Source organism: Triticum urartu, chromosome 3A (genome assembly GCF_056163025.1).
Source record: "Triticum urartu cultivar PI428250 chromosome 3A, HENAU_Tu73, whole genome shotgun sequence".
In the NCBI taxonomy this organism is placed as follows: domain Eukaryota; kingdom Viridiplantae; phylum Streptophyta; class Magnoliopsida; order Poales; family Poaceae; genus Triticum; species Triticum urartu.
Genome location: NC_141875.1, coordinates 46,414,935 through 46,427,856, shown reverse-complemented (window position 1 = coordinate 46,427,856; position 12,922 = coordinate 46,414,935). Strand labels below are relative to the sequence as shown.

Genomic DNA, 12,922 nt, shown 5'->3' with positions numbered 1-12,922 from the left:
TTAGCAATTACTGCATTATTTATGAAATCTTGCAGATAGGATGTCAAAACATTGTTTCCTCAATGTTTTTTCTTGAGGAAAGGTTGTATGTGATACAACCGGAAGGTTTTGTCAATCCTGAAAGATGCTAATAAGTATGCAAAGCTCCAGCAATCCTTCTGAGGACTGGAGTAAGCATCTCAGAGTTGGAATGTATGCTTTGATGATGATCAAAGATTTTGGGTTTATACAAAGTTTATGAGAAATTTGTATTTCCAAAGAAGTGAGTGGGAGCACTATAGAATTTCTGATGAGTATATGTTGTTGACATATTATGGATCAGAAATGATGTAGAATTTCTGGAAAGCATATAGGGTTATTTGAAAGTGTTTTTCAATGGAAAGCCTGGATTAAGCTACTTGAACATTGAGCATCGAGATCTATAAGGATAGATCAAAACGCTTAATGGTACTTTCAAATGAGCACATACCTTGACATGATCTTGAAGGTGTTCAAGTTGGATCAGTCAAAGAAGGAGTTCTTGCCTGAGTTGTAAGGTATGAAATTAAGACTTAAAGCTCGACCACGGCAGAATAGAGAGAAAGGATGAAGGTCGTCCCCTATGCTTAAGACATAGGCTCTACAGTATGCTATGCTGTGTACCGCACCTGAAGTGTGCCTTGCCATGAGTCAATCAAGGGGTACAAGAGTGATCCAAGAATGGATCACAGGACAGCAGTCAAAGTTATCCTTAGTAACTAGTGGACTAAGGAATTTTCTCGATTATGGAGGTGGTAAAAGAGTTCGTCGTAAAGCGTTACGTCGATGCAAGCTTAACATCTATCCGGATAGCTCTGAGTAGAGATACAGGATACGTATAATGGAGCAACAATTTAGAATAGCTCCAAGTAGAACAGTTATTTGGAATAGCTCCAAATAGAACGTGGTAGCTGCATCTAGGAGATGACATAGAGATTTGTAAAGCACACACGGATCTGAAAGGTTCAGACCCGTTGACTATAACCTCTCTCACAAGCATAACATGATCAAACCCAGAACTCATCGAGTGTTAATCACATGGTAAATGTGAACTAGATTATTGACTCTAGTAAACTCTTTGGGTGTTAGTCACATGGGGATGTGACCTTGAGTGTTAATCACATATCGATGTGAACTAGATTATTGACTCTAGTGCAAGTGGGAGACTGTTGGAAATATGCCCTAGAGGCAATAATAAATTGATTATTATTATATTTCCTTGTTCATGATAATCGTTTATTATCCATGCTAGAATTGTATTGATAGGAAACTCAGATACATGTGTGGATACATAGACAACATCATGTCCCTAGTAAGCCTCTAGTTGACTAGCTCGTTGATCAACAGATGGTTACGGTTTCCTGACCATGGACATTGGATGTCGTTGATAAAGGGATCACATCATTAGGAGAATGATGTGATGGACAAGACCCAATCCTAAGCATAGCACTAGATCGTGTAGTTCGTATGCTAAAGCTTTTCTAATGTCAAGTATCATTTCCTTAGACCATGAGATTGTGCAACTCCCGGATACCGTAGGAGTGCTTTGGGTGTGCCAAACATCACAACGTAACTAGGTGGCTATAAAGGTACACTACGGGTATCTCCGAAAGTGTCTGTTGGGTTGGCACGAATCGAGACTGGGATTTGTCACTCCGTGTGACGGAGAGGTATCTCTGCGCCCACTCGGTAGGACATCATCATAATGTGCACAATGTGATCAAGGAGTTGATTACGGGATGATGTGTTACGGAACGAGTAAAGAGACTTGCCGGTAATGAGATTGAACAAGGTATTGGGATACCGACAATCGAATCTCGGGCAAGTATCGTACCGATAGACAAAGGGAATTGTATACGGGATTGATTGAGTCCTTGACATCGTGGTTCATCCGATGAGATCATCGTGGAACATGTGGGAGCCAACATGGGTATCCAGATCCCGCTGTTGGTTATTGACCGGAGAGTCATCTCGGTCATGTCTGCATGTCTCCCGAATCTGTAGGGTCTACACACTTAAGGTTCAGTGACGCTAGGGTTATAGAGATATTAGTATGCGGTAACCCGAAAGTTGTTCGGAGTCCCGGATGAGATCCCGGACGTCACGAGGAGTTCCGGAATGGTCCGGAGGTAAAGAATTATATATAGGAAGTGCTATTTCGGCCATCGGGACAAGTTTCGGGGTCACCGGTATTGTACCGGGACCACCGAAAGGGTCCCGGGGGCCCACCGGGTGGGGCCACCTGCCCCGGGGGGCCACATGGGCTGTAGGGGGTGCGCCTTGGCCTACATGGGCCAAGGGCGCCAGCCCCTAGAGGCCCATGCGCCAAAGGGACAAGAGGAGGGGAGAGTCCTAAAGGGGAAAGGCACCTCCGAGGTGCCTTGGGGAGGATGGACTCCTCCCCTCCTTGGCCGCACCCTTCCTTGGAGGAAGGGGCAAGGCTGCGCCCTCCCCCTCTCCCTTGGCCCTATATATAGTGGGGGGAAGGGAGGGCAACCATACCTAAGGCCTGGCGCCTCCCTCTCCCTCCCGTGACACATCTCCCTCTTCCCGTAGCGCTTAGCGAAGCCCTGTTGGAATCCGGCTACTTCCACCACCACGCCGTTGTGCTGCTGGATCTCCATTAACCTCTCCTCCCCCCTTGCTGGATCAAGAAGGAGGAGACGTCGCTGCTCCGTACGTGTGTTGAACGCGGAGGTGCCGTCCGTTCGGCGCTAGGATCATCGGTGATTTGGATCACGACGAGTACGACTCCATCAACCCCGTTCTTCCCCTTGTGGCCGCCACCCAGATGGGATCTGGGGGCTGCCGCCACCCCTAGGGAGGGAACCCTAGGTGGGGGCGCAGCCCCTCCCCTTCCCCTATATATACTTGAGGTATTGGAGGCTGCAAGACACACGAGATCCTCTCCCTCTTGGCGCAGCCCTACCTCTCTTCCTCCTCGTCTCTCGTAGTGCTTGGCGAAGCCCTGCTGGAGTCCCGCGCTCCTCCACCACCACCACGCCGTCGTGCTGCTGCTGGATGGAGTCTTCCCAACCTCTCCTTCTCCCCTTGCTAGATCAAGGCGTAGGAGACATCACCGGGCTGTACGTGTGTTGAACACGGAGGTGCCGTCCGTTCGGCGCTAGGATCATCGGTGATTTGGATCACGACGAGTACGACTCCATCAACCCCGTTCTTTTGAACGCTTCCGCGCGCGATCTACAAGGGTATGTAGATCCACTCCTCCCTCATTGCTAGATGACTCCATAGATAGATCTTGATGACACGTAGGAAAATTTTGAATTTCTGCTACGTTCCCCAACAGTTGGACTTTGTAGCCATAGAATCGACACAAACACAAGACGGGTTGACAGCACACAACGCATCACCCTTGAGAATTTTTATTAAGAACCCCAATATCCGAAGACCAGTCACCAGGAGCAACCCATCAAACGTATTCATTCGTCGGGGGGAGGTCCTTCAATGAACAGTTCCCTTGTTCACCAACGCCCAGCGCGGGGTGGGGGGCATGGCGACCGCCACCCATTGGGCCAAAGGCCCATTAGATAGTCTTTTGAAGAAAATGCCATGAACAAAAATCAGAAAATGAACAAATGCCACAAAAGTTGCCACATTCCTAGTCATCACCAAAAAATCTTGTGTGCAAAAAAAAGTGGCATTAAAAAAATTTCACCCCTCAATAGTAAAAGGCCATCCCGTTAAATAATGAAAATGACATCCTCACAATAATTAAAGTGCATTCCTATTATAAATAAATGTGACATGCTCTTGTTAATATAACTGCCATGCCAGTAAAATTAAAAATGTTATCCTCTCACTATTAAAAATGGCATCATCTTAATGTAAAAACGATATCATCACAATAACAAAAATGTCATCATATTATTAATAAAGTGCCATGCTCTTATTAACAAAAATGCCCATGCCACTAAACATAAAAATGCCATCCTCTCAATAAAAAAATGGCTTCCTCTTTATTGACGAAGTTGCAATCCTCTTATAATAAAAATGCCATTCTACTAATAATAAATTGCCCTATTAGAAAGTAAAAAAATCAGGATTTTCTAACAAATTAAAAAAACAAAGAGGTTTCAAAAAATTCCATGTCATATATAAAAAATTAGTTTTAAGCCTCTTAGTTTTAACATGAATGTTCACGACACCTCTCTCTAGCCTAGTGAAAAAATGCCCACAATCTGGCAAAGAGGTCATGCCTTCGAAACCTACCCGGCTCGTGGGTTACACATTTTTTGAGGGAAAATGAGAGTTCTTCATGAATCGGCAGACAATGAACGCATCTAGTCATTTGATGTGGCAATGCCCCTGCGTCAAGATCTGTGTGAAGGTGGGGAGGCTGTTTGCCAGGGCCGCCCACCCGAGCAAGGTTCACAGATAGCTTTTCCGTTTAATAAACATTGATTAAGACATTGCACGCAATGGTTTCCATCATACTCCGGCAGGGCTACCGTCTTTGCTTGGATCGCTCACCCCCATCATGCTCCGACGGTGGGGGTGGGGCAGGGCCACCCCCACCCAATTGGCCAAAGGCCCATTAAAAAGTTTTTTTAGAAAATGAAAAAATTCCACAACAGTTGTCATATTCCTAGTCATCACCCAAAAATCTTGTGTGCAAAAAAAGTGGCATTAAAAAAAATGCCACCTCTCAATATTAAAAAGGGCATCCTCTTAAATAATGAAAATGACATCCTCGCAATAATAAAAGTGCATTCCTATTATAAATAAACATGACATGCTCTTGTTAATAAAATTGCCATGCCAGTAAAATAAAAAATGCCACCCTCTCACTACTAAAAATGCCATCATTTAATGTAAAAATGCCATCATCGAAATAATAAAAATGTCATCATACTATTAAATAAGTGCCATGCTCTTATTAACAAAACCGCCTTGCCACTAAAAATAAAAATGCCATCCTCTCAATAATAAAAATTTCATCCTCTTAATAACGAAGTTGCCATCCTCTTATAATAAAAATGTCATTCTATTAATAATAATCTGCCCTGTGAGAAAGTAGTAAAAATCAAGATTTTCGAACAAATTAATAAACAAAGAGGCTTAAAAATGCCAAGTTATACATAAAAATTAGTTTTAACATGAATGTTCATGACCCCCTCTAGCCTGGTGACAAAAAGCCCAACAATCTGGCAAGAGGTCATGCCTTCGAAACCTACCTGGCTTCTGTTACACATTTTTGAAATAAAAAACAAGAGTTCGCCATGAATCGGCAGATAGCGAACGCCTCCATTTATTTGACATGGCAATGCCCCTGCGTTGAGAACCGTGTGAAGGTTCGCCAGATAGCCTTTCCGTTTATTAAACATTGATTAAGATGTTGCACGCAATTGTTTTCATCATACTCCGGCAGGGCTACCGTCTTTCCTTGGATCGCTCACGGCCGTCAGCATCCCGTGGAAGACGTTCTCGCTGCCGCTTGACACTGGCGCCTGCAAGTCTTGCACTATCATCTGGCACACGGCTGACCACACAGTGCCCTTGAGCACATGACCCCTCCTCCGCAAAAACTCCCTCGCCTCTGCTTTGAGCTCGATGACCTCGCCATCGACCATTGTCTCGTCCTCGTACCGCACAACATTCGGCACGAGACTATGGTACACCCTTGGGCTCTGCACGGCAGCGAGAGGGTTCATCCCGAGGACGAAGTGGTTTAGGAAAACCTGTGTCACCGCCGCGATGATGTTGGTGCCGCCACTTGCGCCCACCACGCCAGCCAGCTGCCCATCCTTGAGGATGATCGTCGGTGTCATCGATGAGAGCGGCCGCTTTCCCCCTGCGATGAAGTTGGCCGGCGCCGGTGGGAGGTGGTCGGGGGTCGGGTACGATGACGGCACCGAAAAGTCGTCCATCTCGTTGTTGAGCACGATGCCGGTGGACGGCGAGAGGACCTGTGCGCCGAAGTAGTAGTTCACCGTCGTTGTCATCGCCACTGCATTCCGGTCGCCGTCCACCACGCACAGGTGGCTCGTGCCATTGTCACGCAGCTGGCTCCACCTGACACACGTACATAGAGTTTGTCATTTGAAAGGAAGCATGCGTATTGATGATGACCGACAGGGACATATTCGAACGGAGCACTTACTTTGGGAGGTAGTAGGCCGGAGGGAAAGTGGTGTTGTCGGCGATCCTTTGCCGGACCTTATCGGCGAACACCGGCGACAGCATCTCGGAGACGATCCCAGCGGCGTTGACGAAGCCAGGGTCGCCGAGGTTCATCCGGACGGCCAGCATGTGCTTAACCGCCTCGATCAGCCGGTGCACGCCTAAAAATCCTTTGAGAAAGTCCGCCGACTTGTACCCACCCAAGATGTTCAATACCTGCATGCACATCAAATCAACGTCATAACAATAATCGCTAAATGAATAAGCTCAACTGATCGAGCCATGGACTGCAAGGGACGTACCAGTGCCATTCCGACGGTGCCGCTGGACGGCGGCGGCATGCCAAGGAAGGTGAACCCCATGGCGTCGGCACGCAAGGCGGCGCTGGCCTCCACCCTATACCCGTTCAGATCATCCATCGTCACCACCCCTCCACCTCTCCTCACGTCCTCCACGAGCCTCTCCCCGACGGCGCCACCGTAAAGCACCGAGATGCCGTGCTCCGCCACGGCCTCCAGCGTGTCCGCGAGCGCCGGGTTGTGACAGAGTGCGCCGGCGCCCAGGACCTGCCCCTCCGGCGCGAACACGGCACGCAGGCCGGGGTCGGCAAGCACGTTGGCCTCCACTGCCTTGAGCGCGTTGGCGACGTAGGGCACGACGGTGTAGCCGTCGCGCGCGAGCTTGATCGCCGGCACGAAGAGGGAGTTCCACGGCAGACGCCCGTAGCTCGACCACGCGGCATGGAGGCCCGCGAGCTCCCCGGGGACGCCCATGGCAAGCGCGCCCTTGAACTTGGACATTGGGTCGGCGGCGTACATAGTCTGGTTTACATACAGGTTGTACATAAACGGTATGGTTAACCACGAGCAAGTGAACAATCTATTACTCCCTTCTTTCCACAATGGACTGTGCTAACGATCAGTCGACTGGTCGTTAGCAACAGATCCGCACAATCGCTTCCCCTACTCCCCACTTCGTTCCCCTCCGCTTCTCCTGCTCCCCGCTTCGTTCCCCTCACTTCTCCTGTTTTTTTTCTAGCATGGTGAAAAAACATGTACGAAGTGGGAGTCGAACCCACTACCTATGGTTTACATACAGGTTGTACATAAACGGTATGGTTAACTACGAGCAAGTGAACAATCTATTACTCCCTCCTTTCCACAATGGACTGTGCTAACGATCAGTCGACTGGTCGTTAGCAACAGATCCGCACGATCGCTTCCCCTGCTCCCCACTTCGTTCCCCTCCGCTTCTCCCGCTCCCCGCTTCGTTCCCCTCACTTCTCCTGTTTTTTTTCTGGCATGGTGAAAAAACATGTACGAAGTGGGAGTCGAACCCACTACCTATGGTTCATCATAGCTGTTCGCAACCAACTGAACTACCTTAAGTTCTGGCTATAATTAGGTTGGGTAATATTTATAGTTCATGATGACGCGACCATGAGAAAGATAAACCATTTTCTTTCTTTTCTTTTTTACCTTTTTTTCTTCCCTTTTGTACTGTCTTTTGTTTTATTTTTCTAGATAGTCAGCTGCTTTGTTAGTATATACAACATAGTGGTAACTTTTTTCTAAAGTACATTCTGGTAACTTTAACCTAAAAAACGTTGTTGACATACCTTGGGAACTTATGTGTAATAATATGATAATTTTTGCACGAGACCTGGTAATTATGTGCAACATAGACCTGATAACCCGAGCACAAACAAAGAGGTAAAAATTTGACCTCAGGAAAAAAAATTGTTGTAACACACTTCCATAACTTTCTCCGTAAAGAGCATGGTAATTTACAACCTCTGAACTTGATAACTCACACATAAACATCACGGTAGCTTTTGACCTAGAGAAAAAAATAGTTGTTATAACACACCCCGATAACTTTTTCGTAAAAAGCATGATAATTTATATGGCACGACCTTGATAACTCATGGACAAATACCAAGTAACTTTCGACCCGGAGAAATGAAGTTTATGAAAACTTTCTTTGATAATTTGTGTGTAAATAGGATAGTAATAGACGCACCGTAGACCTGATAAAAAGTTGATATCATCCTTGATTTTCTCTATTCGAAAATTTAAAATGTTTTGTAGCTCAAACCGATGGTCCGATTGAAAAATATTTTTTTAAAATCAATGGTGGCGAGACCTTCTAAACTAGAACCTATGTTGATGTGTTTCAACATCTTTTTTGGGATCAAAAGTTACCACACCAGGGCTAAGTAAGATACCACGTCTATGGTGTGTATATTACCATGTTATTTTCACATAATTTATTGAGGATATATTTTCAACAATTTTTTGCCCCAGTTCCAATTTACCATTGTGTCTGTGTGTAAATTATCACCCCTGCGATGCGTATTACCATGATATTCACAAATAAATTACGGGGTTTTGTTCAACAACTTTTTCTCTTGATCAAAAAGTTATCACGGTGTTTATGTATCAGTTATCAAATTTGTGATGTGTATATTACCATGCTATTAACATAGAAATTATCGTGGATATATTTCATCAACCCCTCCCCCCATGCCAAAGTTATCAGGACTGAGGTACACAAGTTAGCAGGTTTGTGATATGTGAGTTATCATGCTATTCACATAAAAGTTACCAAGGGGTATTTCATCAACCCCCCCCCCCCCCCACACACACACACCCACACCCACACACCACATGCCAAAGTTATCAGGACCGGGATACATAAATTATCAGGTGTGCGACGTGTGAGTTATCATGCTATTCACACAAAAGTTAACGGTGGTATATTTCATCAACCACCCCAGCCCCCCCCCCCCCCCCTCGCCCCCCACCGGCGGCAAAGTTATCAGGACCGGGGTACATAAGTTATCAGGTTTGCGATGAGTGAGTTACCGTGCTATTAACATTGAAGTTGCCGTGGGTACATTTTATCACCCCCTCGCCAAAGTTATCAGCACCGAGGCACATAAGTTATCGCCGCCCTTTGCCTTGGGAGGTGCCGCCCCCACTTGGTGTTCAGTGAGTCACAGGTCTTTGGTCTGCGTGAGTCAGAGAGACCAAACCCACCAATGCAGCTAGACATACAACTTCTATCACATTTATACGTAAGTTATCAGGTATATGGTGCGTATATTACCATGTTATTTACACAGAAATTACCGGGGTATGTTTTCAACAACAACAAAAATCCCGAGTCAAAGTTACAGTTGTGTTTGTACCTAAGTTATCAAGTCCGCGGTGCATATATTATCATGCTATTTACGCAGAAGTTATCGATGGGAGGGGCATGTTTTCAATAACAAAATTTCCCCATGTCAAAGTTACTAAATATCACGTCCTCGGTGCGTACATTACCATGCTATTTACACAAACGTTACCAGCGTTATATTTTCTACAACTTCTTTCTTCGGGTCAAAGCTATCACGGTGTTCATACGTAAGGTATCATGTCTATGATTCGTATATTACCATGATATTAACAAAAGAAGTTACCAGAGTATGTGTTAACCAAGTTTGTTCACCGGGTCAAAGTTATCGTGATGTTTGCACGTAAGTTACCAGGCCAATGATGCATGTATTACCATGTTATTTATATAGAAGTGGGGTATGTTTTGAACAACTTTTTGCTCCAGATCAAAATTACTGTGAGTGTTTGTACCTAAATTATTAGGTCTGATAAAACGTATATTATTATGCTATTTACACAAAAATTACCGGAGTATGTTTCAACACTTTTATTTTTATCGGATCAAAATTTACTATGGTCTATAATTAACGGTTATTAATGCACAACTTTTATTGTCAAAATTATTTGGAAGATAAAATAAAGTAAGATTAAAATTTGGCGAAATATGCGCCATGCACGTGAGATGCGAGTGTGCTCCAGCATGCATGGGCTAGGAGAGGTTAAGGCCTAAATTAGTGGAATCAGTTACTAGTGTCTTCAGTACGTCACGATAACTAATATTGGACTTCACTACAGACCCGACGTCAGATTTTTGACCATGAAAAATCGAACATTTTTCATGGCAAATTATATTCGCAGAGGATCGCAAGTTTAGTTGGCGAGAACGACAAATCCGTCTCAGTTTATTTTTGGCCAGAAAATTGCCGTGCTTGAAATCTAAATTTGCAATCATCACACCAATATAAAATAGCATGAAAAACGTCAGATTTGTCATGCCTAAAAATTTGACGTTAGATTTTTAACATTTCCGTTAATGTTTTGATCACATTGTATATAATTTAATTACCCGGTGCAATCGAAAAATTAATCGCCCACACCTATCAACACTCGCTCTGGCCTCCGCCGGTCGTGGTGTCGCCATCGAGTGCTCGCGACTATCTAATTTGAGCGACAGTGCAAACGAAATACCCCCTCACCCGCACCGGTCAACCCTCATCCTTGTCTGGGGGTGAGCCGCATGGTCCCCATTCCCAGCGAGGTCATAGCGAGAGGTCTCACAATGGTGTCCTTTCTCGGCCTTCAAACTATACACAAGCAGGAATTGACTGATCCAAAACTAAAATTCATACAAGTGATATTTCGCAAATGCACGAGGAAAAATATATGGACACTTGGCCATCTCACATGGTAGTTGCTAAGTACACTTTACTTTTGAAATGGAGTCGGTGGACGTCCACAAAGGCTAATGTTCTCTTACTTTAAATATCTGGAGATAATGTTCTCTTACTTCATGGTTATACGCATGAGACCATGTTAGTGCCTTTGTATTACTCGTGAGGCACGAGATGCGGCTTTTTCTATTGTTTCGACTGAGGCACGAGATCAATGATACAACTAGTGGTATTAATCTACCCTTAGAAGAGAATCTTAAGCCAGAAATAGTGATGAAAAATACTGTCAACTCGATCAACCAACATGCCGTTCATAATCATACTAATTAAATGTATTTTATTGCTGTTATTTGCTTTCACATACCACATGTCTAAGCCGTCACTACGATTAGTACGAGCTACGGTAGCAATGCATTCCCCTAATGAACACTGGTTCTTAAAATATCGCCTGCCTGCTGGGTCCCACAAGTCATAGGTATAAGCGTAACCGACGCACTGAAGAAAAGAGGAACTGTTTTTCTTTTCTGTCTTGCAGCTCATAAGAGTTGGCAACGTATATAGTACTAGGATAATGGAGTATAACGTACCGGCGTGGCCGCGGCCGGCGCGGTCTCGCGGGCGTCGAAGGCGACGGCATCGCCGGAGGCCGCGTCCCTCACCACGATGAACGCGCCACCGCCGATGCCGCTCGACATTGGGTGCACCACGCCCAGGCAGAGCGCCGTCGCCACGGCTGCGTCTACCGCGTGCCCGCCGGCACGCAGCGCCGCGGCCCCCACCTCCGAGCACCGTCCGTCATCGGCAGCCACCGCGCCCGCCCCGGACTCCACCTCATGCCGGCTCAGCCTCAAACTACGGTCGGCCTCAGCGCCAGGGCCCAGGAGCAGCAGCAGGACGCCGGCCAGGGCGAGTAGGGCCACTGCGATGGCCAGCGCAGCGCACGAACGGCGGCGCGGGGTCGCGTCCAGCGACACCGTCGTGTCGTCGCCGAGGAGCGGGCTCTGCAGGGCGCCGCGCGGTGCAGCCATGGCCGGAGCTTCCATGGATGGCCAGCGCGGAAGGTGGCAGGGAGGAGAAGATTCTTCGGATGGTGAGATCTGACAATGCCTGCTGCGGGAGTGCTCTGTTTAGCTGGACTGCTGGAGTGAGCTTTTTCATATATATTGCCAACTTTTCGCAAACAATTTGCAGGGAGCAGTTTCGCAACTTGTATTACTCTATTTATTTAAGCAAATTGCAATCTGTCTGGCATAGCTCCATCTCGTTTGCACAATTTGTGTGCACAGAAGAAGAAGAATGATCTATGCGTACTGGTTTGACCCTGGCTAAATCTATCCAACTTGAGGAAGATTAATTTGCGTCGTGACAATGGGGAAAGCAGCTGATGGGTATGATGTTTTTTTAAAAAAAGAAGAGGACCCCGATCTCTGCATCTAGACGATGCATGCAACCACTTTATTAATTATTCACAAAAGACTGTACAAAAAAATACAACAGTAAGTCTGAAGCCACTGTCTAGGCAACATCTGTCGCTACTCCTACCCAGTTGATAAAGGATGCTGATAGTCCGGGCCTAATACCACAGACCTCGCAGCCAAGCCTAACATCTAAGACCTGAGGCCCCAACCCAGCCACTTGGCGGGTATGGGGCACACACCGGTCCGACACGCTTTCAGAGGCCGCCGTCGCCAACTGCCATCATTCCATCTTCAAAGCTGTACTGACACATCATCCTTGCCCGGTCTAGCTGCCGTCGACACCACCACGGCGCCCAACGTCACCACCTCCTTGCGCGCGAACTGCTTAGCATGTCGCGGTCGCCATCGGTACACCTGAGCACCATTCTGCCAAGTAGCACCAGCCGACACAGCTTGAAGTCTTTGAAAGATCTGTCGTGCGTAGCACCTGCCGACCAGGCATGACAAAGCGTAGCACCTGTCGGCCAGGCATGACTTCACATCTCCACCGAAGCTCCGTGCAAGATGAAGCCGCTCCCACCTCCTACCTCTGACTTCCAGCTCTGCTCCACAAACGATGCTCCCCAGAGAGAAACGACACCGCAGTGCCGCCATCATCCAATCCGGAAAATCAGATCATAGGGTTTCCCCAGGAGCAGCACGAGTGGGTCGACAGTAGTTACAGACCGATGCCTTCATCAAGGTAACGACGCAGAACGCCGCCATCGTCCGCCATCGGCTCGGTTTTCACCGG

The 12,922-nt window shown here is 46.7% G+C and overlaps 1 protein-coding gene across 1 annotated transcript; it reads right to left on the bottom strand.

Annotated features, from left to right (window-relative positions):
* Nucleotides 1-5,084: 5,084 nt before the first annotated feature.
* LOC147978386 (glutathione hydrolase 3-like) lies at nt 5,085-11,855 on the bottom strand. Its single transcript, XM_087546249.1, has 4 exons — nt 11,299-11,855; nt 6,462-6,980; nt 6,140-6,375; nt 5,085-6,051 (listed from the first exon to the last, which is right to left on the bottom strand). The coding sequence occupies exons 1-4, from the start codon at nt 11,752-11,754 to the stop codon at nt 5,394-5,396; spliced, it is 1,869 nt and encodes a 622-aa protein (XP_087402375.1). The 5' UTR covers nt 11,755-11,855; the 3' UTR covers nt 5,085-5,393.
* Between the last annotated feature and the right edge of the window lie 1,067 nt (nt 11,856-12,922).